The 27,418-nt window shown below is 35.4% G+C and overlaps 1 protein-coding gene across 1 annotated transcript in view; it reads right to left on the reverse strand.

Annotated features, from left to right (window-relative positions):
* Positions 1-349: 349 nt before the first annotated feature.
* The window catches only part of LOC150093462 (uncharacterized), a 99,278-nt gene continuing 72,209 nt past the window's right edge, over positions 350-27,418 (reverse strand). The window contains exon 3 of the mRNA XM_090413625.1: positions 350-3,509. Within this exon, the coding sequence (XP_090269751.1) occupies positions 1,852-3,509 (1,658 nt within the window). The 3' untranslated portion in view covers positions 350-1,851. The remainder of the gene's footprint in view (positions 3,510-27,418) is intronic.

The following is a 27,418-nucleotide window of genomic DNA, read 5'->3' on the forward strand; positions in this document are numbered from 1 at the left end:
GAAAAATTTGCGTAACGATAGAGCATCGTAAGAGATATGAAAAGGAAACAAAATTTGAAGTGATTATAAATGGGATTAGAAATTAGGTAAATCGCTCATAATTATAAATCGGTCTTTAAATTAACCAATCAGAATACTCTAATCGGTTCATTTAGGTGAAGTTGCCTCAAGGAATTTGCCAGTTAAAGTAGAGAAACGACTGTGTGCGTGATTAATTGATCTCATTTGCTCTTTTAGAATTGAGTTTCAGTTATATCCCCAAAGACACATTGTCATATAAGAAAAATATTTATTATAATATTTAAAAAAGCTTATACATTAAAAAGAGTATTTGTTAGAAGCAGTTATGTTATTAAAATATTCTCACAACTTTACAAAAAGGACTGCATTTTATTAAATTTCCGAAAGTGAACCACTTCAGGAGAAATTGCTTACCAAATAGAATTTGTAATTCACATTTAACGCGTAATAAATTGTCTGCAAAGCAGATGAATACAATTCTCATTTCACACTAAACTATAAAAAAAAGGTGAAACGTATGAAATGGTAGTGAAAATAAAAATAAAACTAACTAACTAAAATTTTATTCATTCAAAAAGTCACTGATAAAGTCCTCTTTGATATTTATGATGAAAAACATCTAAAACGCGTACACTGAAGTTGCACACTGCCCTATACTCGCTGCTGCTGTTTCCCAAATTTCATTACTTTCGTGTTTTTACCTAGTCTGACGGTCTTTAAACATTTGATCTTCAAAGGAGGATGGGTAGTGTGGATACACATTGAAAAGGTTTGGCAGAAACTTGTCACGGTTACTAGATATTAGCATGTGTTATACAGAATTCACCAGAGTTCTCGCCAAAAAACAGAAAAATAATCAGAGTGATCAGAAATATTTTTCATCTTCCTAGTATGAGAAGAACCAAGCTCTTCAAACACTTCTTTGAAACAGCTTTTTTGTTCTCGTTTCATCGTCAAGTGCGAAGCCATCGATTTAATTTAAACAACATGCGAGGATCCGACCAAATACCATCAAAAAAAGGAAAAGAAAATCGCAGTTAGTCGGTTAGGGTAACAGTGTATCCATTCCTTCAAGATAATTTTATTTCTAAATTGTAGCAAAAATTAAGCAAAAAAATAGTGAACCCTTGAAGTGACTTCCGAAAATCCCTGCTTGGTGTCAGCAGGTTCCCGTTACCGCATCTTTATTCAACGCAGAGCACAAAGCAACGTATACAAGAGTTCAATTTTTGTGTGATATTAAAACAGATTCAGTTCGCACTGTTTTGATAAATTTACGATGAATTTTCATTCAGTCCACGAAAATATGATATTTTGAAAATTCAAGTGTCACATGGAAAAGGAGTGCTATTCACTAATGCGTTTACTTATTTTCGAAATAAATAAACCTATTCACAAGGAATACTTCTAATTTGTGCTTAAAAGGGCGACTTAGATAAATGCAATAATATAATTGTATATATCAAGGATAGACGTTCACAAACCACTCATTGGCTATGTTGAATTCTCCAGTGGGTCACAAGATGTTCCTTTTGCGAAAATGTATTCCCCACGTTGAACAAGAGAAAGGATTCTCATCGATATGTATTCTTAGATGTCATTTCAGACTCGAACTGTCTGAAAACTTCTTGCAAATCTCATATGAGAAAAGTTTCTCTAGTGTGTAAATTTTCGTGTTGTCATTTCAGGTGATACGAGTCGAAAAATTTCTTGTGAGAGATTTTGCATGTAAAGGAGTAATCTGTGATATGCCTTTTCATGTGATTTTTAAGATAATCTTATTCTAAAAATTGTTTCTCACATACTTTACACCAAACAAAACTTTTCTTTTCACAGATGGTAGCGTTTTTGGTGCTTTTTAAGGGACTGTACAGCCGAAAACATAGAGCTGCATACGGGACAAGTGAAAGGTTTCTCACCTGTATGAACTAATAGATGTCTTTTCAGGCTCGAACTGTCTGAAAACCTCTTGTTGCAAATTTCGCATAGAAAAGGTTTCTCACCAGTATGAACTTTCAGATGACTTTTCAGACTCCAACTGACCGAAAACGTTTTGTTGCAAATTTCGCATAGAAAAGGTTTCTCACCAGTATGAACTCTTAGATGACTTTTCAGACTCCAACTGTCTGAAAATTTCTTGTTGCAAATTTCGCACAGGAAAGGTTTCTCACCAGCATGAACTCTCAGATGGCTTTCCAGACTCGAACTCTGTGAAAACCTCTTGTTGCAAATTTCGAATGGAAACTGTTTCTCTCTGGTGTGAACTCTTTCGTGTCTTTTCTGGTTAAACGAGTCGAGGAATTTCTCGTGACAGATTTCGCATTCAAAGGAGCAATCTGTCGTGTGCCTTTTCATGTGTTTTTTAGGATAGCCTGATTCAGAAAATTGTTTGTCACATATTTTACCCGTAGAAAACTTTTCCTCAATCAGATGGTAGCGTTCTTGGTGCTTTTTAAGGGATTCTATAGCCGAAAAACTAGAGCTACACACGGGACAAGTGAAAGGATTCGTACCAGTATGCACTCTTAGATGACTTTTCAGAGTCGAACTGCATGAAAACTTCTTGTTGCAAATTTCGCATAGAAAACATTTCTCGCCATTATGAACTCTTAGATGTGTTTTCAGATCCCAACTGTTTGAAAACTTATTGCTGCAAATTTCGCATAGAAAAGGTTTCTCGCCAGTATGCACTTTTAAATGACTTTTCAGAGTCGAACTGCGTGAAAATTTCTTGTTGCAAATTTCACATAGAAAAGGTTTCTCACCAGTATGCAACCTTAGATGACTTTTCAGACTAGAACTGCGTGAAAACTTCTTGTTGCAAATTTCACATAGAAACGATTTCTCACCAGTATGCATTCTTTGATGACTTTTCAGGCTCGAACTGACTGAAAACTTCGTGTTGCAAATTTCGCATAGAAATGGTTTCTCACCAGTATGCATTCTTAGATGACTTTTCAGACTCGAACTGCCTGAAAAGGTTTTGTTGCAAATTTCGCATAAAAAAGGTTTCTCACCAGTATGCACTCTTAGATGACTTTTCAGACTCGAACTGCCAGAAAACGTCCTGTTGCAAATTTCGCAATGAAATGGTTTCTCACCAGTATGCATTCTTAGATGACTTTTCAGAGTCGAACTGCGTGAAAATTTCTTGTTGCAAATTTCACATAGAAAAGGTTTCTCACCAGTATGCACGCTTAGATGGCTTTTCAGACTCGAACTGACTGAAAACATCTTGTTGCAAATTTCGCAGAGAAAAGGTTTCTCACCAGTATGTGCTCTTAGATGACTTTTCAGAGTCGAACTGCGTGAAAACGTCTTGTTGCAAATTTTGCATAGAAAAGGTTGCTCACCCGTATGCACTCTTAGATGGCTTTTCAGACTCGGACTGTCTGAAACCATCATGTTGAAAATTTCACATGGAAACGGTTTCTCTCTGAAGTGAACTCTTATCCCACTGATTACTGTGCGTTTTCTGATTTCGGTTCATATTACTTTGGTATACCAACTGCGTCTTGGATGACATACAAACGAAATACTTTTCCCTATTTTCATCTCAGTTAAGATATTTCAATAGGAAATGTGATTGAGCTTAACTGTTGGAGGATGAGATTTACTCGTTTTTTGAATTTGGGTCGTCAATTCCATTCTCATTTTGATGCTTTTCCGTTATGCCACTAGAAGTCCAACCTCCTTGGAATTATTTCATTTTTATTTCGCAAATCCAGCATGAAATATATCCTATACTTAATAGTCTTCATACATTTCTGCTTATCAGCTTGGTTTTAATGCATTAGTAGGCAAAATGTCTCATGGCAGTAACCCTATTCACAATCTGTAAAGAAAAACGATGTAATTAATGCTAAATTAAAACTCCATTTAGTAAATAAAATATTCTGAACATATTAACTAAATATTTGTAATGAATAGTGGAAACAAAAATAACGGTGAAACTTTCAATGGAAAATAACATAGTATTATCACTCTTAAAATGATTATTGTGACCTGATTTCGTTTGCCAAACGCATCATGACACAATAATAAGCTAAGCAGAGAGCCATGGGACCGTATTTTATTCTGAAGTTGAACATGTCCTCAGCAATAACTCTGAGGACGAAGTTAGATATGAACATATTCCTTGAACATGGAAACAGTAAAATAACGGTCAAAGTTTAAAAATAGCTTTTCAATCCTGGAGTGAATTTCTAAAAAAATACCACTTTATTCAGTTGGTTGTGTGTCAATTATTACTAGACGAGCCACTGTGATTTACAGCTGTAGGTAGCATGAACAGCCATTCTTCTGTTGATATTATTCTCTGTTCTTATTTCTTTGGATTTCCTTCTCTACATCATTCTAAGAGATAATCCCTGTGGAAATGCAGACATCTCTCCTCCAGATTACCCATTTCTGGCATTCCTCTTCCGAATAATGTAAACACTTCCTCTAAGAACGTGTATTTCGGCTATCCTCTTCTTCTTTTCTCAGGATTCTCTCTCCTTCCAACACGTCAATAATCCATTCATTGCTCTCATGTGTGCCAGAAGATGATTGTCTCCAATACCCCACTTTTATTTCTTGCAAAATTTATTCGTTAGTTTTATTTTCTTCGTTTTTACTAATCTTACTTGTATTAAATGATATATTTTTTCTTTAATACTTACTTTGCCATAGTAATTCTTCTTCGTATTTTCAGCATACATCTTTAATCATTTTCGATAATTCCTCCAAGATATGAGTGATAATATTATTTGGTCATTATTTTTACCCATAAATCACAGTTATTTTATATTCCTTTTTATATTATTATTTTTTTTGACATTGTCACCATCATTTTAGTTTTTGTATTTTTTGTAGAGTTACTGATTAGATGAAACCTCATCCACTCTATTTAAAGACTGTTTTAAATCCTGTTGATTCTCAGCTAATACAGCTACAACTTTCCTAGAAATCAAATACTTATACTACCCCACAGATTCCAGACCCATTCGACACTTCTGCGCATGTCACAAAAAGGAGAATCCATTCCGATAATAAGGTAATCAATCCGTCTTCTGGGGTGAGTTTGTTTATTATTACAGGTGGGAAAATTTAGCTTTTCTTTTACGAACATTGTAGTTTTCAAAGTGGAAACTATTTTGTTTGTATAACAGTTGGAAAAATGTACGTAGAGTATTAAGAAAATTAAAAGAGGTATAGCATAAAACCAAAAATTAACGAAATTTATTTTTAAGAAAGTTTTGTATAAAATAAAAATAATTATACAGAAAAACAGATTTTTTTTCCAAATGAACTTAGATATTCTAAACCGATTAATTATTTATGACTTGTTGTGACTCTTTTAATATACCCATGCAAAAAAAGGTTGAAAAAAAATACCATTATCAAATCCTTTTAATCTTTATAGTCATCTGAATCGGTGTCCGAATCGCCATCACTTTCACTTAAACTGATCACCAAAGGTTCGCATAATTCTTCGATAATTCCGTCTCTGTCACAATATATATTTTCCAATGAGGTGACAGGAGAGCAATATTTTCCCCAATTTTGAACTATAATACTTTCAATCGCTTGTTCTGAAAGCTTAAAGAGTTTCGACATGTCAATATCTCCAGTTACGTTGCGACAGCGAATGAAACTTCACTTCTGCCCCAACATGCTCAATAGCATTAATATCGCAATGATATGGTGGTAGCCTCAAAGCTAGAAATCCATGCTCTTTGAGCATCGTGTCGAATTTAAATAGTTTAGTTGTGGGCGAGTTTCTTTTGACCAAATTAAGCAATTCAATTTTTCGCATATCTTGGGAATGAGAAATGTTATTTGCAGAGAGCCAATCCATAAGAACTTGATTCTTATTCGACCAATTTGGAACTTTCTTTAATCGAATAGAGTGATATGAAGTTATCAATTATAACAACAGCATTTTAGGAAGGTTCGGAATCAGTTTTTCTTCTGCCTACTTTTCGAAGATTGTAGAATTCACATGCCCATGGTAATCTCCAGTAGTTAAATTGGCTTTGTATAGTAAGTTTGAATTCGAAAAAAAAAAATAATAATAATAATTTCTCCACCCGTACACAAAATTATTATGCGCCGGGCGGCATTTCCAGTTTGTAGCACTCCACATTCTTCTTTAGATTGCCAACATTTTCCAAAAATTAAATTACTATCAATCTAAGTTTAATCTAGATACACAGTCTGTATTTTCTCCTCTCTGAAACGTCTTATTGCTCTCAAATACTGCGTTCTAGATAAAACAATGTCACTTCGCTCCATGATAAGTTTCCTTTTATTCGGGGACTTTTTAAAACAAAATCCGATTTCATGAAGTATTTTCCTTAAAGTTTCTCTTTTCGAAGGAAAATTATTTTTTCTTTAAGCACAGGAATCAATCTCGGAACAGTTGGCACTCTTTTCTCGACCACGTAAAATTCGTGAATAGCTCTTCTTATAAGTGTACATCAAAATCATTCAAAGATACGGTTTCGATGGTTTTCTTTCTCTGGCGCTTTTTCTTAGGAGATTTAAATTTTACCTTCACCTTTTGATTCCCTAAGAATTCTTATAACAGTCGACCCCGATACGTCCGCAATTGCACTTGCACGTTTTATGACTTGAGAAAGGGGATCAAGGAGACTGCCTTTTAACGATTCTTTTTCATAGAATGTCAGCACATTATTCAATATTCTTTTGCAAGAGCTACTGAAACGTTTAACAACAGAACTTGTTGACTGTACTGGATCCATCATACAAATTAATAATAAAAAAAACTAATACAAAAAAGAGACAACAAAAATCAAGCGTACTAGTACAGCGACAGACAAGAAAGCACGTGATTTCGCATATTGGCGACCAATTCGTACATCCTTCATTTCTTTCTCCCCTTCAGCATGAATCGACTATTCTTGGCAGAAATCCAAGCGAAGCTCTACAAAGTGTGGGCGTAGTATATTAACCATAATCTAACAAGCGGGAATCTGGGAAGACGAAATCCGCAGACAAAAAACAACAATTCTTACAATTTCAGCAGGTGTTTCATCTGTTGCCGATCGGTTTTCCAGATAGGAAATTCCTTGATCGTCCTTTACATTTCTTCGTGCAGTATCCCTGATCCACGATTTCTTGTTCGGTAAGTTCAGTATTCATGTGTCCTTCACGGTATAAGTCTTCAAGATATTCTCTCTTTTTCTCTTTCTACTATCTCTCTGTTACCAGTAACTTTTTTTTTTTTAAATCTTATCTCCTTTACTTTTTTGTTTCGGGACGGACTGGAGGTGTGAGCAGCAATTATTCGATACTCCTCATCAGCACGTTTTCACATTTTAGTGTATATTTAACTTCTTTATGTTACTTGATCCAATTCTCTGCTATTTTCTTGAAGCCTTCTTTAATTTTGCTTCGTAGTCTTCGATAGTATTCCATGCGTTTTACAATTTTCTTTTACTTGCCCTTTTCTCATTCTTCTATTTACTGAAGTAACTTATTTGTAGTAATACAAGGGTTTCGCAGTGGTAATTTTGTAAATCTTAACACTTTGTGTGCTCATCTTTTTATTTATTTCCATAAGTTTTGAATAACCTGCAAGAGAAAACTAGATATAATTTATTATTTCTTTATATTTCTCTCAATATGCCATAAGCTTCGTTCAGGCAGAACACAGAAAAACTGGTAACAACATTTAAATTCTGAATACAAGAATGATTCATATAAAACATGCGTATAATATCACATGTGTGGGTCGCAGCTATCCAGTAGAAGGAAACACTATTAGAGTTCAGAGGCGTAGGAATTGATATATATATAATTAATTAATTAAGAAATAATAATAAATTCATTTAGAAATAATTACATAAAACATTAAAAATTACAACCAATTAACAGAAATCATTTCTCACAACTTACAAACAGGCATACAGTCTTTCCAATTAAGATTAGGACGGTGGCATAGAGCTTCACTTGATTAAAAAAAAATAGACAACCAAATTTCAACCTACTGTTGTAGCATCTTTTTACGGTTCTAGTGAACTCTATATCTAGTGTCAATTGCATGAGAAGCGAGGCCTGGACCTTCAAAATCATCTTATATAATCATGACGTTCTTCGATTCTAATAGTACCAAAACGGTCAATCTGTCCATAGCACTAAATATGAGAAGAACAGGATGTTTCATAGACACCAGGCAAGGATAAAGGTGATAATGAATCTTTGATAGGTGGTACAAAAGGTGACAACTTCTTGGCTGGCTGGTTTGAAGGTGGTGCACAAATTATGACCGAGAAAGTTCCTTTATATTTGTTCAGATGTTCCTCTAAGAAAGAGAATGAGAATCCTTTTAAGATTAGATTGTAATCTGGAAAGGGGCGATAACTATCAAATAATTTCTCTATCAAGGGCTCGCTGTATCTATTAAGTAATAGTGTTTCCTCCTAGTGGATAGATGCGATCGACACACGTGATATTATACGCAAGCTGCACGACTCATACTTGTATTCAGAATTTAAATGTTGTTACTAGTTTTTCTTTATTCTCCCTGAACGAAGCTCATGATATATTGAGCGAAATATACGAATAGGAGTAATAAATTGAAATTACTTTTCTCTTATGTCAGAAGCCGGTATATATAAAAAAAATGTATAACAGAATATTTAACACGTATGTTTCTATTAAACAATTTTCACGTTAATTTTATTAATTTCCTTGTTGACGTCGTCTTGTCCACTGTTATTTGCATGCAATCTCTTTGTTAAATTCATTTTTTATGAGTGTTGCAGTATTTCAATATTCAATTTTATTCTCCGCTTATTCAATGTATTTTCTCATTTTCTTGATATTTTGCAATAACGAATGTTTAGTCACTCTCTATTTCATCTCCGGTGACTGTAGTATGATTTGAGTTCGTTTTTGTATCAATTCTTGGCTAGTATGTAATTAATCTGTTTTCGTGGAAAACAGATTAATTACATCTCTTGGCGATTTCCGTGTAGAGCGTCTTCGTTTCGGTATTTCAAAAAGCGTATTGCCAACTATAAGATCATAGTATTTATAGAAATATAAAAGTCATTCTCCTCTTGCATTCTTCCAAATCCTTCTTTTATTTCACATTCAATGTCCTTTCCAACCACTGCATTAAAGCCATAACAACCAACAATTGCAGTGTACTGACATATAAATAAGCATGTAGCGAGGACCACATACAATCTCTAAAATTATCAAGCATTCTAAGATTCGAAGATCTAATACGAATCCAAGCATGAATCATTGCACAATGACCGTAAACTGTAACTGCAAAAACGTTTCGTTAGAAACCTTTATATATGAAATGAAATTAAATGCTTTTGGCTTTAGAGCGACTCGTAGTTTATGTTTACTGGAATAAAATACAAAATTTTCTCCAAAACAGGTTTTCGAGATCCACGCGGGTCTCGAATACCTCTTGATAAGGGTTATTAACATTTATAATATAAAGCAAACATTTTATCTTTAAAGATAATCTGTGTTCATTATCAGTGGGCTGCATGTGGTGATGCAATTATATTCCCCTTCCCCCATGCTGTTTATCATGTTGCTCCTACCTACGAAAACCTGGACAGAAGACAATTTGAAGTGGAACAGAAATAAATGCTTGTATACGGAATAACAAGTGCTCTAATGCTTGAATCCTACTAGAGACATGAGGTCTAGACACCATAAAGATGGTCGATTTAGCATTACACGTAGATCAGGATCTTCGTGAATGTTGCTCAATGGGAGAAGATTCACAACTCGATTGTGGTTTGAATGCTTACAGGACGAGCAACTTCAATAATACAGTTAGGTTTACTAGTGAGGAAGAGAAATGCCTGCTGTTCGGATATTCATGTGAACCACAGCAAGCATTGCAGAGCTATGGGAAGGGTATTTGCATTCAATGCGCAAGACTGCCCGAGGCAAGGAAAAGTTTGATTCCAGTCACCGACCAGAATTGAACTGATGACGGTAGGTTATGAAATGCTCTGTATGACATAGCTGTATTAGCTGTGATTGAACAGATTTAAGGTCGATGCTCTTTAAGATCAATGATGTCTATGTTTACGGAATTAAGATAAACACAACAACAAAAACGTGTGGACAGACTTATGTGTTCGTCGAACATGTTGTTTATTATTTTAACGGTATAATAGAACACAGAAACTAAGTAAATAATTAATTTATTAACTTGATGCTGATATTTCGCTGGTATTATAACCAGCATCTTCAGAGCACAAAAACACTGTTTGTCACAATACGCGAGACTAAAACAACATGGTGTACATTAACAAAATTGTAGCAGCAACACAAAGACTAGAGTCCTGAGTTTGGCGCCCTCTATCTGAAAAAAAAAAAAAAAAAAAACGCTATCATACATTGCTAGAGTCCTAGAAAAGTGCTAGTTTTTCCTTAATATGACTGTCTCCCAGATCTTCGGCAAGTTAATACAGCCATATTTGTTGAGATTTGGGGTATGTTTTAGTGCTTCTGTCGCCTCTAAGAATAATCTCTCTGATTTATATGGGTTTCTGTGTAGTACTTTTGTGTTTTTCCAGTTGATCCTGTGTGCAGGGGTATCCAGAGCATGGTCTGCTAGGCCCGACTTCCCATAATGATATTTCCGGACGTATCGTTTATGTTCGCTGATGCGGATATTCACAGTTCTTCCTGTTTGACCGTAGTAGGCTTGATTGCATGAGCAGGGTACTTGGTAGACTCCTGGATGTAATAAAGGAGGAATGCTGTCCTTGGGTGAGCGGATGAGGGTGGATAGATGAGGATTTCCATAAAATACATTATCAGAATCGATATTATTTCCTCCTGATATATTATAAAATAATAAATTCACCCCTGGTATGAACCAAAAATGCGAACAGACCTCGAAATATCTAAAAAAAATCGCTAAGTAATGTACACAATATAAAACCACAGACATAAGTATATCCAGAGAAACGTTGTTCAGAACCAAAAGGTATGACAAACATTTTCTAAAGTCAGATCGAATCATTAAGAGAAGAGCGCCATAATAAAAAAAAAGGAAATAACAAATTTTATTGACGCAGATGGTGACATAGCAGCTTCACTATTACCCTCTTTCACTTTTGCGTGGCCTCTGTCACCAATCATTGCCCTCTTAGATTGGTATAATGAACCACACCCATTGTGTAGACGAAATGAAGGTTTTAAAGTCAGCACTCCATCCTCCCTTCCCAGAAAAATCTCCCTAGAAATGAATATATTATTTCAAATTATAAAGACCAATTTGATTATTAAAATGAAAATATCCCAGTTCTTGTTTAATGCGAACATAATCCGCTTACTGATTTTTGGGGAGATTTCAGAATATGGTAGTGCTGTTATTTGAAATTAGTGTGTAATAACAAAAATAAGAAAAATTTTGTATTTAAAATGAAAATGTTTGATCTTTTTTCCTCTGAGAACTCAATTTTTCATTTAAAAAAGATATTTTATTTAAAGAAAAAATAATAAAAGAAAAAAGGGCGAGTTCATTCAAACGATGGCATTCTGGCGAGTTTCGTTTCGATTTGCCATTTGTTAGAAGAAAGCAATCGTGTTATTTTTAGCATATGCCAACCACGCATGCCTGTGCAGGGCGCAACTTGTAAGCTACGTAATACGATGCTTTTTCTCAATATTTGACAGTGAAAATATACTTACTGCTGATTTGCTAAATGCGTACTCGATTAAAACTGACTGTATTTTTCGGTAATATGTCTCTCAAGTGTCAGCGTTGTGTAGCCGTGTCCTCTCAGTTTGAGAAAGCCTTTTAGAGAGTTGTTGAAGGGCTATTTTTAATTAGTAAAATCACAAGAATGGGAAAACGATTACTACTGAATAATAAATTCAGTACAATAAACCTCACTCAATTTTAAAATGCAAAAATAGATGTTACTTGCATATGATTTGATATTTTTTTAAAAAAAAATAAAACTCCATATAATATTAAAGGTAACAATTCAAATACCCTCAAAAAGTATTAGGAACCATTTTAAATAGTATAATTTAAAACCATTAAATAATAAATAATAATAAATCCCCTGGGTGTGATAATACTCCGGCTGAGCTGCTGAGAGCTTTGACTGGCAATAATAACAACTATTTAGTGGAATCCATTCAGGACATCTATAAAACAATACAATTACCTGAAGTTTTTACAACATCTATCTGCATACCAATTCCAAAGAAATATAATGCACAAAATTGTGAGGATTACAGAACTGTGAGCATAATATCCCATGCATCTAAAATTATTTTAACCTTTGTTAACAAACAAATTGAAAGAGCCATAAGCAGTGAATTGAGTGGACAACAGAAAGGCGTCAGAAGAGGAATCGGAACCATTAATGCTATCCTGAAACTAAAAATACTAATAGAAAGATCACTTAAAAGAAATAGGAACATTTACATAATAATAATATGCTTCATAGATTTTCAGAAGGCTTTTGACCGGGTAAAACATAATAAAATGTTCAATACATTAGATAAATTAGACATAGAAGGTCATGTACTTAAGATTATAAAAATGATCTACACCAAACAGAAAATGCAGCTGTTTAACTCTGAGACTTCTGAAGTGAAAATAAAAAGAGGAGTTAGACAAAGGTTGTATCCTTTCACCAAATCTATTTAATATCTACAGTGAGACAGTGATGAAAAAGATTGAAAAACAAAAAACGGGAATTAGTATCAATGGTATAAAATACAACAATCTTAGATATGCTGATGATATCATTCTAATAGCAGAAAACAGAAACAAATTAATCAAATTACTGCAGCTGCTAATTGAAGAAGGTAAAGAATTTGGATTAGATATTAATGCAAAAAAAAATTATGAAAATCTCAAAAGAAAGCAGATCCGAGCAGGAAATATTCATAAACAATATGAAAATTGAACATACAACAGAATAGAAATATTTAGGCACCTACTTTACTGCAGATGGAAAGCAAGATAAAGAAATAAAAATAATAACAGCCATAGCTAAAGATGCATTCTGGAAAAATAAAGATCTGCTCAGAAGTTCTGTGAGTATCAAGACAAAGAAAAGAATGATAAGAACATTAGTGTGGCCAATTTTCACAAATGGAAATGAGACCTGGATATTCAAAAAGAGAGTAGGCAACCCATAATGGCCTTTGAAATGTGGTGCAATAGGAGAGCTCTGAAAATCCCATGGACAGAACATGTGACAAATACCTATGTCCTACAGAGAATGAGAACACGGAGATCTTTATTACAGGAAATGAACCAGAGAAAGATGAGATTGGCAGGACATGTACTGAGAGGTTCAGCAGGACAGAGGTTATTAACAGTTTTAGAAGGAAGGAAAAATTATGGGAAAAGGATCAAGAGGCAAAAAACGAAGGATATGGCTTAAAGATATAAGATCATGGACAGGATCACGTGGCTATGCAGAAATAAAAAGGAAAGTCATCAATAGAGAGAACTGGGAGGACATGGTGCTGCACCCTCTCACTGAGGAAGCTACATGAAGCAGAAGAAAACCATTAAAACGCATTACGCTGGAATCTTTCATTAGATTAGTGGCAGTCCTCCGGGGAAAGGGAGAGAGAATTGAGTTCGAATCTTGCAGAGAACATGGATTTGAACCCGAATGTTTGGAAGATGAATTTCATTTGCCGATACAAGACCGCTGGAGAGCTAACTGGGGGACCTGATGTAGCTCCAAAAATTTTTATCTCTGCTATCTAGAACACCGTTTCAGGGCTACAAAAATCCATCAAAAGCCTACAGAATAATATTAATAAACAACAGGAAAAGATAATTAGGCAACGCAAGGTAAGAAACTACTAGAAGTTTACAAAACCTTTTACGTAGCGGGAGCAAGATAAGAAAAAAAAAAAAAACACTGTGAATACTTTAAAATCCGTGAATCATAAATTGGAAGGAGGAAATAGCAGGATATATTCATTATATATATATATATATATATATATATATATGGGAATAAATTTTTAACTTGGGTATATTGTATATTAGGATAACCAAGCAATTAAAACAATTAAAATAACCAAGCATATAAAATTGCTTGGTTATCCTAATATATATATATATATATATATATATATGGAATAAATCAAAAGATAGTGGCGAATATTTAATTATTTCTACATAATGATTCTGCTGGATTTTGTTAGGGTTTGGAGAGGATACCCCATGGAATACTTGTACGCAAATTAGAACAAATGGGGGGATGGATATTAAACTGGTGATATGGTAAGAGAAGGGCTCATGGACAGATACCAAAAAAGTAGTGTATGGAGAAGCATAATCAGGATGAAGCAGATGACCAGTGGTGTGTCTCAAGGCTCTGTGCTCGAGCCATTATTGTTTAATTTGTACATAAATGACATAGGAAATGTCTTGAAGAAAGATATTCAGTTGCTTGCTGATGATGCAAAGTTAGGTAATGCAATAATTAATCAAGCTGATGTAGAGAGTGTGAAAGGATGATTTAAATAACCTGGCAAATGGACAAACGATAATGGATAACAGTTCAGTGTGGATGTAAAAAAATGTAAAGTTATGCATCTTGGGATTAAAATATTATAAGCAGTTTAACTGACGGAACTGTACCCCGAGGGATTGATGAGGCTAGGGAGTTGAGGGTGTTGGACAGAGAGTTGAAGTTCAGAGGTCATCGTAAACTCTTCTGGTGTTATCTGAAATAGTGCGAGTTCTACAGTCAGTTTTCCTTACAGAACTTCCTTTAAGGAAAAAATCCCACTTGCCTGTGCTGGAGGTCGATCATCTGGAGAACTACCTTCAAAAAAGTCCAGAACACCCTACTCAGCTGTTAGAATCATCCAGAATCATACAGCCTGCCGGCTCTAGAGTTTCTGGCACGCCGATGCAATTTTAAGTTGTGCGCCCCGTGCCTTTTTCTAATGTACTTAACATTTAGCGGTTAAATACTTCAAACATATATATTTATGTAACATTGTGTACTGCACTTTGAAAAATACATATATTGTCCTCCAACCTGACCAGGACGTCTATATTCGTCCAGCAAAATTAGACACGATGCATACCGTCTGCTGAAAGAACATGGATAAATTTGGTAGTCATGTTTATTTGAATGTGCGATAATCCTTGACACTGAAGAAAAAATTTAAAACCAAATTATCTCGTGATCATAGCTGTCTGTCTTAGTTGCCGATAACAAGAAACGCATTCCTTGTTCTATGCTGGGTAACTGGACTATTAGTTATATTGGATAGACTAGAAATATAGGAATTATTTTATTTGTTTTTCTCCTTTTATTTTCTACAATTTTTAAGGCCAGAACAAAATCAGTGATCCATGAATACTTTCTTCACTTAAATACAGCATCACCTTGGAGAACCAATGTCATTTTTAATTATTTCTTCTAATTTTGCCTGATCACTTACTCGGTAATACATTTCATTGTTCACGTTCTAGATTTTGTTATTTTTATTTTTGTTCAAAATTAAATTTCGTAGAATACTTCACAGATTGCCTGAAACGCTCGCTTTGACGACTTTTCTTTATTGATAATAATATGAAAATCTTTAATCATATCAATAAAAAGGTGTGAAATGTGAAATTAGAAGAAAGTAGATAATTATAATTCATTTACTATGAGTGGTTTTATTATTATTATTATAAAAACCTCCATGGAGTCAAAGACTCATCGTGGGAGGTCCACTGTTATACACACAGTTTATCATACCGCGCCTTAAATATATTCACTGTCTCTGCGCTCACCACACTCTCAGACAATGCATTCCAATCACTCACCACATTCCATGCAAAAAACCTGCTCCTCCTCACTCCCTTGCTCACACTCTCCTTATACAGCTTCCAAATTCCTTTATACTGCATATCACCATTCAGACCTCTCCAAATATCATTTACATACAAATTAAACAGCAATGGACCCAAAAACAGACCCTTGATGCACACCACTACTAACTTTCCTCTTCTGGTATGTCGCTCCTCCATAGACAACTCGCTGATACCTATCAGACAGCCAATCTCCAATCCAGTAAACCAATCTACTGTTCAGCCCCATCCGTTCCAATTTAATTACCAGCTTGTCATGTGGCAATTTATCAAACTCCTCTGCAAAATCTAAATATACCACTCCATATGCAATATCCTTATCTAATGCATTTGTCACTTTATTATGAAAAGTAAGCAGATTGCTAAGGCATGATCTTCCTTTAGTAAATACATGATAGCCGCCAAATAGTATTTTTCTGTTGTCAACCCAATTCTGAATCTTAGTCCTAACTAACTTCTCTAATACCTTGACCACAACTCCAGACACACAGACTGGTCTATAATTCAAAGCCTTACTCTTTTCACCTCCCTTATGAATTGGAACAATTTTACCCTCTTTCCATTCATTTGTAACTTGACCCAGTGAGAGACTCATGCTGAAAAGATATGCAAAAGCTGTTGTTAACTCTGGCATATTCTCTCAAGACGTGGTTAAATAGCATCAAGTCCCACAGCCTTATTTACATCAAGTCTATTCAATTCCTCATATACCTCCTGTTCACTTACTAACAGTTCCTCCTCCTCCTTCTTTCCCGCTGCTTTCAAGTTCTGCATGATGCCACATTCACAAGAATGAAATACCTTTAGAAATTGCTCACTAAATATTTAAACTATATCCTCCGTAGCGGTTATCATTCCTCCGTTTCCACCAATCCATCCCATCCTACCATAATCATTCTTTCTTCAACTGGCCACATATCGAAAAAACTCCTTAGGATTTTTTTTTTTGGCCGCTTTAGCTAACTGCTGCTCATACTGCATTTTTGCTACCCTTATCAAGCTATCACCTTCCTCGCCTGCTCTTTGTACTTCTCATGCAACTGGTTGTTATAAATGCTCATTTTATGTTTCTTCCATAGTACCTTCTTCTTCCATAATGCATACCTTATCTCTTGATTCATCCATTTTACACCCACTCTATTTACCCTCCTGACCCTTGGAATACACTCTGATACTGCCTCCACCAAACAGTTCTTCAGTATGGTCCAAACAGCATTGATATCCTTTCCATCCAGTTCCTCTTTCCAATTCATTATCGCAAACTGTTTCCTGAGCTTTTCGTAATTACAAGTCTTATAATTTCACATATATCCCTTTCTAACAGACGTTTGCGAATGACTAGTCACCCTGCATGTGATCACCTCGTGGTCACTCTCACCAACTGGTGGAAGATTTGACACCTCATTTACAATAACATCATCTGATGAGATGATCAAATCCAATACTCTTGATCCTCGTGTACCCTCCGTTACGTGCTGCCTAAGGAAATTATCTTTCAAAAACTCCAAAAATTTATTTTCTTTACGCCCAGATGCAGTCTCTTGCTTCCAGCTTATATTATACCATAATTAAAGTCACCCATAATGATAACTCGTTTCTTGCTAGCTAGGCCAATTTGCGTATACATTTCCTTCTCATTACCTACCATATTACCAGGTCTATAGCAACACCCAACTAAATATTTCATCCTGTTTACTTCTACCTCGCACCATACTGCCTCAAAACCGTGACCACTATTTGTGCCTTGCAAATCCACCTTAGACGGGCACAACGCATCTGCTACAATTAACAGTACTCCTCCTCCTCCCTTTCTTCCCTGTCTATCTTCACCAAAAATATCATATCCGTTCATCTCGGGTCCTGTCAGGATGTCATCCTCATCTAACCATGTCTCAATTATACCAACAATTTTGGGGCGAACAGACTCAAGCAAAGCAATAATTTCATTCTCCTTATTTCAAATACTTCTAGCATTAGTGAATAAACAAGAAATCATTACTGCCTCTACAAGGTATACGAACGCCATTCCTACGATGTGACTCTTCAATACCTTCCCAAGTCACTTCCTGTATATTACCACCAATTCTACAACTTTTCTCACACCTAAACTCTCCCCCACCCATCCCAGACCATTTCAATTTGTGTTTGCCCGCTTACACATTCACCTCTGAATCTAGCATCCGCATGTTTCATAAAGTGTCTCCTCGTCCACCCAGACTCCCCCCGTTTCCCTGTTTGTGTTGTACCTCCAATCTCTCATTTACTTCACTCATAATATTCACCTCCCCATTTGCAAATCAGCAAATATCTCTCCCTACCCTACTTTTTTGCTCTTTCATATCACTTCGCACCACCTCAGATGTATTCGTTACCTCTCCTGCCAGTAACAATCTCTCCAGTAGACTCACACCAGAGCTATTTAAATGCAGCCAATCTTCTTTATACAATTTTATCCGTCCCTCAAATTCCTCCCATACATTCACAAAATGCACTCCATTCTGCTCACATAACCACGCTAACATATCATTCATAATCTTTGCTCGCCTCCTCAATTCATCACTATCACACCTTGGCAACACACTGACTACCTTTCCTACCACACTGTTATCTTTTACTCTCCTTAATAATCTCCTTATATCCAATCTGGCATTTTCCGTGTTCCAATTCAAATCGTTTGTTCCTACTACAACCACCAACTCTAGTGCTTTCTTATTCCTCATGTAAAACGCTTCAATCACTCTCTCTCCATTCTACCACCAGGAATACAAACCTTATGCATCTTCTCATTCACCACACCTCTAATAATGGAATCTCCATAGAGAGCTACTCTCGAATCATTCGATATATCTTTTGCAATGGCCATCTTTCCTTCTGCTCTTTTTCACTCTTCCATGTACGTCTGTAATTCTTTCATTTCATTTCGCATGCAGTTCATCTCTTGCCTCATCATCATCAACTCTGCTTTCATGTCCGCATCCAATATATATTCCTGTCTGATATTTTTATGTAGTTTCATATTATGTCTTTGGATATTTTTGGTCGCGCAGCATCTACAGCAGTCCTCACACTGATGTTCTGACGAGGATATCCAATGATAATTAACTGACCCACTTTCCTTTTCCTGAGCTACATTCTGATCCTGTAGTGGAAGCTGCTGATCATGTATTTTACGAATGTTTGGAATAACAGCATTAGGTCCCAATGTATTCCAAGATATCGTCATCATGTGAAGAACTGGCACAAGGTGAAACTGCAGCTCCAGGTAAAAGAGTGAGACACCAGGTTCGATATCTTTTATCATACTTTGTTCAACTTGAAAAGAAGTAGATAATTCAGGTGATACAGAAGAAGGAACTAATATTTGGCTATCTGTACTTAGCCCTGATTCTATGTTATTTGAGTGAGTTTCAATTAACTTAACTGTATTAAGAATAGGCATCATATTGATTACTGTGATTGATGTTGGATCTTGGAGCAAACTGTCAAAAGATGTCACCGCCTGTGATTCCTCAATTTCTATTACTGTATCTTCACTTTGTTGTGATCCTTTTACCAACACTGAACTCTGCATAGATGGAAATGAGTTCTGAGTTGGACTAGGATATATATTTGAATTAGAAAATTAGAAACAGAAATCTCATTTAATGGATAATCAGTTCCTGACAGCTCTAACCTTCCTTCACTTGTGAGCGACTTTATTGACTTCTTGGTATCTTCTAGTGTGTCTAATTCATTTTCTTTTGATGACACATTGGCCTTCATGCCTTTACTGTTAGAACCACGATGATATCTATTTCGAGGTCTTCCTCTTTTCTTCTTACTTACCGGGAAATTCTGTGCTGCGTTTTTTCGGTTGCACTTCAGCAAGTAACAAGGCCTGGTTACTTGAGTCATGTTCACTCTACTCCTGAATATCAATACTGGAAGTATCCCGCTGTGCAACTTCTGTACAGATCTCAACATTCAGACTTTTAGTAGCACTAAGCAGGACCAACTTTACCCTTGTACATAAAATCTATTATCATTTTTAAATCCGTGTATTTTATATCTTTGAGAATAACAACTGCATATTTATAAGAGTTTTCAAGAAATATGCCATAAGAGAAAGAACTGCAGGCCGACAACACTATTTTGTGTGCTTTTACCTCCACCTACTAAAGTCACATCTACAAAAGTTTCAGTAAAAAGTAATTTATTAAAAGTAGTTAGTACATTGACATGGTGATTATTCCTTCTTAAACAGATCTGCTGAGCCTCCATCTTCATATCTAGTAACATTTTTTTTTAAGTTAACCAATAACAAGTTGGAAAAATGAAACTAGCATCTAAAATGTTATGTCTTTACCAGCAATACAATGGTAGTCATACAGGCGTAGAAAATTATCCGACATTAACTAATACGCCACCTGTGATTAGGGGGATTGGAATACTTCAAAACAAACATTAAATTTTAATCAATTCCGTATAGGACATGTCTCAGATAATTTCATCTTACATATATTAACAGCGTGGCAGGCATATTTCCGTACATCGTAGTATAGTATGCCCACGCTTTTGAGATCTCCACTTGGAAACTTGCCAAGAATAGTCGATTCATGCTGAAGGGGAGAAAGAAATGAAAGACGTACGAATTGGTCGCCAACACGCGAAATCACGTGCTTTATAGGTAAAATTTTCCAACTGTTATACAAGCAAAATCGTTACCACTTTAAAAACTACAATGATCATAAAACAGAAGTTAATTTTCCGACGTGTAATAATAAACAACCCATCCCTCAATAAGGATTGATTACCCTATTATCGGAATGGATTCTCCTTTTTGTGACATGCGCAGAAGTGTCGAAGGGTCTCTAATCTGTGGCGACCTTTTTTTATAGTGCAAGTTAAAATAAAAAGTAATATTCAAACCTTATTTATTGCAATACATTTTGCTTCACAGCATTTTTTTTTTTTTCAGAATATTTTAAAACAACTCTTTAATACAAGCAGGGAATATGGCAGGTAGTACCCCTCCAAATAAAAAAAAAAGGAAAAGAAAAAGAAAACACATGCACTATTATTTTTCAAGGAGTAACATTCGGACATTAAAAAAAAAATAATGAACCAAAAATTTGGTAAGACATAAAAGATAAATATAAATAAAAAAAAAAAAAATACTTAACGAAATGCAAATGAATATACATTCTTCTTTGATTTGTAAAGTCATAGGCTCAATTTTGAATATATTTACCTCTGTAAGAAAGAACTACACATTCGTGATGTCTTTATCAATCACCATTGATTTACAAACACACGTGCGCACCTGACATCTTAACTAACGAATGCGTGCTGCAGATATAAAAAGAAATTCAGTAGTGTAGTAAGGGCGCCCCCCTCTAAACCGTCGCTGCGGGCGAAAGCTCGGCCTGTCTAGTGTTTCCGCATACTACACAAACCTGAAAAAATGAAATATTCCATCGCTTAAAGAATTTGGTGCAACTGCAATAAACCTTATTTGGGTCAAAGGGAAAAACCCACCGAATCATGTCCTGAAGAACATAAAAGAGACGTCACATACCGTAGTGTAAGAGTTAGTGCTTTGTCGAACCATGCATGTTGAATGAGCTTTGCATGTAAAAAAAAAAAATTTTTTTTTTTTAAAGTCGGTAGTGTAAGGAGGCCCTTTGAAACGAATCACCCTAGATGAGCGCCTGGCCCGTCTAGTGCTTTCGCCAGCTCTATACTATGCACAGCGAAAAACAACTTGCAGTTTTTGCAAAATGTTATTAAAAGTCGCAGTATTTGTTACAATATATATAGTGCATATCCACATTTAATAAATGTAAATATTAAATGTGGTTTTATTTTCTTTTTCTACTCACTTCAGCGCTCTTTGAAGAAGACGCCCTGATGTGAAGCATCGCCTGAATAACGTGTAAACCGGATCTGTACTTAGTTATGTGCAACATCTATATACAGTGGACCGTCACAGAAAGAAATGCGATCTCAAAAACTTCACCCACAAAAATAATTCAAACCTTGTTAAAAAAAAAATATATATATATACAAGCATAAAAAATGAATATAAAAAATCCAACTAAACAACATATAAACACTATTACCAAAAAAAAAAAAAAGGAAAGAAAAGTTTCACATCTGCTTCACCAAACATCCATGGCCTAAACAGCAATATAAACTACGTGTACCGCAATCTAGTGTCGTCTGAACACTTATTACTGTTCCTGTTAAAACCTCAACTGCCTCGACTACCCATTACACAGCTCTTTTCATCACAAGGGCAGCAACTGCATTTAACAGAACTGACATCCCATGCCGGACTGGAAATCCTTGATTGACTACTGTTTGATCTGCCGTGGCTCAAAATTTCTCTATCAAATCAAAATGCACTTTTCATATGCTCCCTCTATTGCTCTTCAAGGTGTGTCAACCGCTCTGTCTAGAGCTGTAACTTATGGGGGTCGAAAACCGCAATAGTGAGGCCATTCTTCTTGGAGACTTAAAATCCACAAATTGAATTGGCTCCCGTTTCTCCGGTGTTTTGAATCAAGCAGGTAGAGATGCTGATATGTTTACCATCAGCAATGACCCATCTCATTGTGACCAATCCTTGGTGCTCAAAGAAGTGAATAAATGCTGTAAAAAAATACCTCTGCATATCATGAATGGGTCAAGACGAAATCTTCTGTTGCCCACTCTGCCTGTACCACAGCTCGCAACAGTCATAAAAGAATCATCACCAAATCGAAGTCAGATTTTGAAAGGCCCAAATGCTGCAAACTCGCCTCCTGCCAAATGGCAGTCGGTCTTTCTGGTCTGTTGCCAAGAGCAACTTCAGATACCCAGGGTTCCCATCACTCTCATATTCTGATGGTACATCAGTTACCTCACCTAAAAACAAGTTACTGGCATCACTCACCTGTTCAAATTTCTTCACTGGTGGTGGTAAGGGACATGGAGAGAGATCCCTTGCCTCCACCAACAAAGACACGATTCATGACATCCATAATGTTCTGACAAAACGAATCTCAAGATTCCTTACTAACCTGAACAAAAAGAAAGCTTCTGGCCTTGTTTGTATCCCGCCTACTGTGTTAAAAATTATGCCTCAGAACGAAGACCTTCACTGAGTTGCTACATCAGTCTATTATATTCAGCTGCCATCTACTTTACAACATGGAAACAGGAGACTTATCAACTAATGCTAACCAACGCTATGGATTCTACTACTCTCAATCTACAGCTGAATTTCTTTCTTTCACCATCCACCTCTAGACCCAAGCCATAAAAAAATTTGGAGAAGCTCACATGGTTTCTCTCGACATTTCAAATGCATTTTTAAAGAATTATCTAAGGAGCTTACTTAACAAACTGTCATCCTAATTTCTGCCTTACTCACTCTGCAACTGGATCACTAACTTCCTCACTGGTTCAACCTCATCAGATTTACTCACGCATGTAGGAGTTCCCCAGGATTCTGTTCTTTCACTTCCTCTCGTATATAAATGATCTGGTCTTTTTCAAACCTATCCGTAGCTTTACTGATGATGACGGGACACCCATTCCTCCTCTTCATTCGAAAAGCCTTGTAGTACTCAATTATTTGAATCCTCAATGTCTACTATGAGCAGTGACCTGATCTCCGAACTCATAGCTATATTCCAGCAGGGCAAGATCAACCTTATAAGCTTTAATGCCACCAAAACTCAGAAATGTCTGATCTCTCACAGGAAAGAGCTTGCATCATTCCATCTTACCTTCAATAATAATGAGATATCCAAACATGATCAGATTTTTCTTCTTGGACTGAATTGTACGTCCAATCTTTCCTGACACAACCACATTTCAATTACAGCTTCTTCAGCCTCCAAAATCGTTAGTGTATTTTTTTTTTTTTTTTTTTGCACAAGACACTACTTTACAACCACTTAAATCGTTCTCTCATAAACGTTCATTTTTTGCCCTGTGCCACTACTACAGATACTTTCATGCACAGTTTATGCTGTATTGACACAATTATTCCAGTCTACTTCAAAATCATTAGAACAACAGCCACTGCTAATAAATATTCTTTTAAAGTCTATCTTGACGCTCACCAAACCAACTTCCCTGCCTCTTCTTTCATTCCATCTGCTTCTGTCCTTTGGAACAATCTCGCTCATTATGGCTTCCCCAAAGAAAAGAGGAAATTGTTCACAACATGTGAACAATTTCCTCTTTTCTTCTATTCCTCTTGCCGACACAGGGGCGCTAATGTTGTGTCTTGTGGCATTTCGTTTGTGGATCGTATATAAAAAATTCTATCGGATTTAAATGTAATTAGTGGTTCTAATTGACAACCACTTCACGCATCCGATTCCATTCATTTGCCACTCGTGGCAAAACAATCTAAACCTTAAGTCTCTACTAACTATACTGTTACTCAACTTCTAACGGTGATCTCTTGCTCCTCTGTCTTAGGAATTTCTTCCACAGACCTAAAAGCATCTCCAGAGGAATTGCCATCGAATGCTCTCAACCACTTCTACATCTTGAAGAAATCCACTTACCAAATCTGAACACAAAATTCCATATTTGCATGCATCAAAGCTTATAAAGGGATAATAATTACTTATTCGTCCTAGTCAAAATGCTTTTAAGCACCCAATTGATTTGATGTGAGGTTTTCTCAATTTTTCTAAGATTATCTCTGAAAGTTGTAATCACATCAGACATGATCTCCATATCCTCTTCGAATTGATGAGGATATCCATGCTCACATTAATTACCAGAATTGAAATTTCATCAGTGCAATATGCAGATTGAAACTACATACATTAAAACCCGCTCTCCTTTGCCCACAATATCAGTGTATTCAGTAATCGTGGATGATTTTTATGCCTATTTTATTTGTCAGCATTGCTATAACTGAATATCTCCGCTATTATTAATGTAGTAAATAAAAAGCAATAGAATAATGAAGGAGAACACTGGATACACCACTGTATCCACTGCTTAATATTTGATGTATACTATTCTTTGATTTCAGCCACAAATTCTTCACCATTCGCGTAAGTTTACTTAATATATTAGCATTCGATATCCTATCCCCCCACACATCCAACCAAATGCTTTAGCAGTCCCGCAATACTTACTGTAGTTTATGCTTTCACTTTTATCTAACTTGGCCGTCACTCCAGTACAAGCCATGTTTCATCCATAAAGTACCACATCATTATCAGTCCATTTCAAATTCTGATTTAACCAACTTATTCTAAAACCATAATCACTACAACAGTATTAGCACTCCCTTACTTTCACTTAGTTAGGACTCTTTACCAGAGCTGAAGTTAAGTTAAACAGCGTGAAGAAAGTAAGAATATTTTTCATGCGTATTCATGTAATATACGCCCCCAGATCCAATCTATTTCCATGAAGTTTCCTATTGAGATTTTTTAACACCTCAAGCACCTCCATTTTATCTACCTCATAGTGACGTCCATGCCTGCCTCATGAGGTTCTGATTTACCTGCAGCTTGATGAAGAACATTGGAAAAATAATTACTCACTAATTTAATTCTTTCCTTAAGTTTTTTCTACCATCATACCAAGCAGAATTTTTAAGATCTACTTTTCATTAGAGACTTCCCTCTTACTCTGATTTTTTGGCGATAGAATGCTTTGGGGTTTTCATTCATCCTTGCAGCTGATTTCATCTCATAGTTTGTTTTTAATTTCCTTAACACGTATTAAGAAATTTGTTTTCTTCAAATGCCAACTGATTATTTCCTTTTCATTGCCAGCGTCTTTCTCTTGTACGGAAATGAAGTAATTGTGTACTCAGAACTGATCGTGCTTCAGATCCAACAAGATAATATTCCTTTTCAAAGTATCAGAGTTGTACAGCCGTGTCCTTTTCATTTCAGAATCTCATGTCGTCTTTCAGAGTGTTAACAAGGAATCATCTGTTGTTAAAATTACAATAATACGAATAACTTTTCTCGCCTAGTGAAGAATGAATTTAATAGAATGAACTTCTGTTTTTTTTTTTGTTTTGTTTTTTTTTGTAGTCAAACCTTATCTATTGGCATAACAGTTTTCTTTCTTTCTTTTTATTTTAAAAAAATATGAGCATTTAAAATTAAGGGGTCGATCAAAAAACCTAAAAAAAAAAAATAGGAATCATTTTAAATTATTTGTAATTAACATAGATTTCCTTTAAGACAATCTGCTGTTTAATTTCCTTATCTTGCATTGAATTATGTTCTGCATTCCATGTTGAGTAAAGAAATCTGTGCTACTTTTTTTTTAAGCTGTGCTTGTCTTTTCGTATTTTAATTTTCTTCAAATTGCATAAAACGAAGCAGTTGCCCACCCCATAACAGCACAGTACAGTGCAACGGACAATACAAAATTCCCTGCGACTGACATCTTAATAAAATATAATTTGTTAGAAGTCCGATGGAAAATTCGTTCCCCAGAGATGTTCTTCGAGAAGTGAGAATGTTTGTAACTGCCTCTGATTTATTTCATCCACCATACCTCTTTGCTTATCGATCGTTTCTCCAGACATCGGAACAAAAATGTTATTTTATTGGCTTCAAATTTATATATAATTCTTCAAATAAGATTTTCTCTTATAATTTTATTCTTAGGCTTGTTAGTTATTCAACATTAAAGAGATATTTTTATTTTTTCAGAGCAATCGGATTTCACAGTACCATCACAGGATTATGTAGTTGTGGGCATTCAATGAAATGTTCACTTCTATCCACATTCCTTTTCGTGGACGAAGAGATCATTCCCGAATTTCAACTACCTGAATCAAGTTCGTTCTTTTACTGACTAGAATACAACACAGGATATAAGACCTAATTCTTTCACGAAAGAAAGCGCATATTTAAATTCGTAATACTCGTTGTATCCCAGGAAAAATAATATTATCAAAGAATAGAATAATTTATTTTCGAACAGTATGCATTCAAATTCATTGCTTCACTGAATTTCATTATTTAGGGAGTTGAACAAAAGGGGAGAGGCAAAGTATGCTCTTTCTATTGAAGGTGTCTAACACGTGCTTGGATTCGAAAGGCACCGATTGGGAGCCCAATATTTCGATCTTTAGCGTGACATTTAGTAAACAGAAATAAAGGACATCGGATCTGAATACCACTTTTTAATATATTTTCTCAATTCTGTTGGATTGAAGAAAAACTGGGTATATAAATAAGCCAGTTAATTCTTATTTATAAACAAGGTATCTTTTGAAATCTTCCACATGAATTATTTTCTATTTCTTAACAAAATTAAGCACCAATATTTTGAAAATTATTAATATTATATAATAATAAAAATAAATATCAATCAGAGAGGGACCTTTGCAGGCATACGAATCGGCACACGTTGATATCGCTGCTCCAGTTTCTTCAGTTTTAAAATGGTTCTAATTCTAGTTTTTAATTTAAAACTGTTGCAGAGGAGTAATTCTACTTGTTACGCCGCTGAAGACATTGATATATAAATCATCAAAATCGGCTAAGCAGAATCCAAATGTTGAATGCTGTA

This window comes from Typopeltis vanoorti, chromosome 24 (assembly GCF_054136105.1).
Source record: "Typopeltis vanoorti isolate ZY-2024b chromosome 24, IOZ_Tvanoo_1.0, whole genome shotgun sequence".
NCBI classification, from domain to species: Eukaryota; Metazoa; Arthropoda; class Arachnida; order Uropygi; family Thelyphonidae; genus Typopeltis; species Typopeltis vanoorti.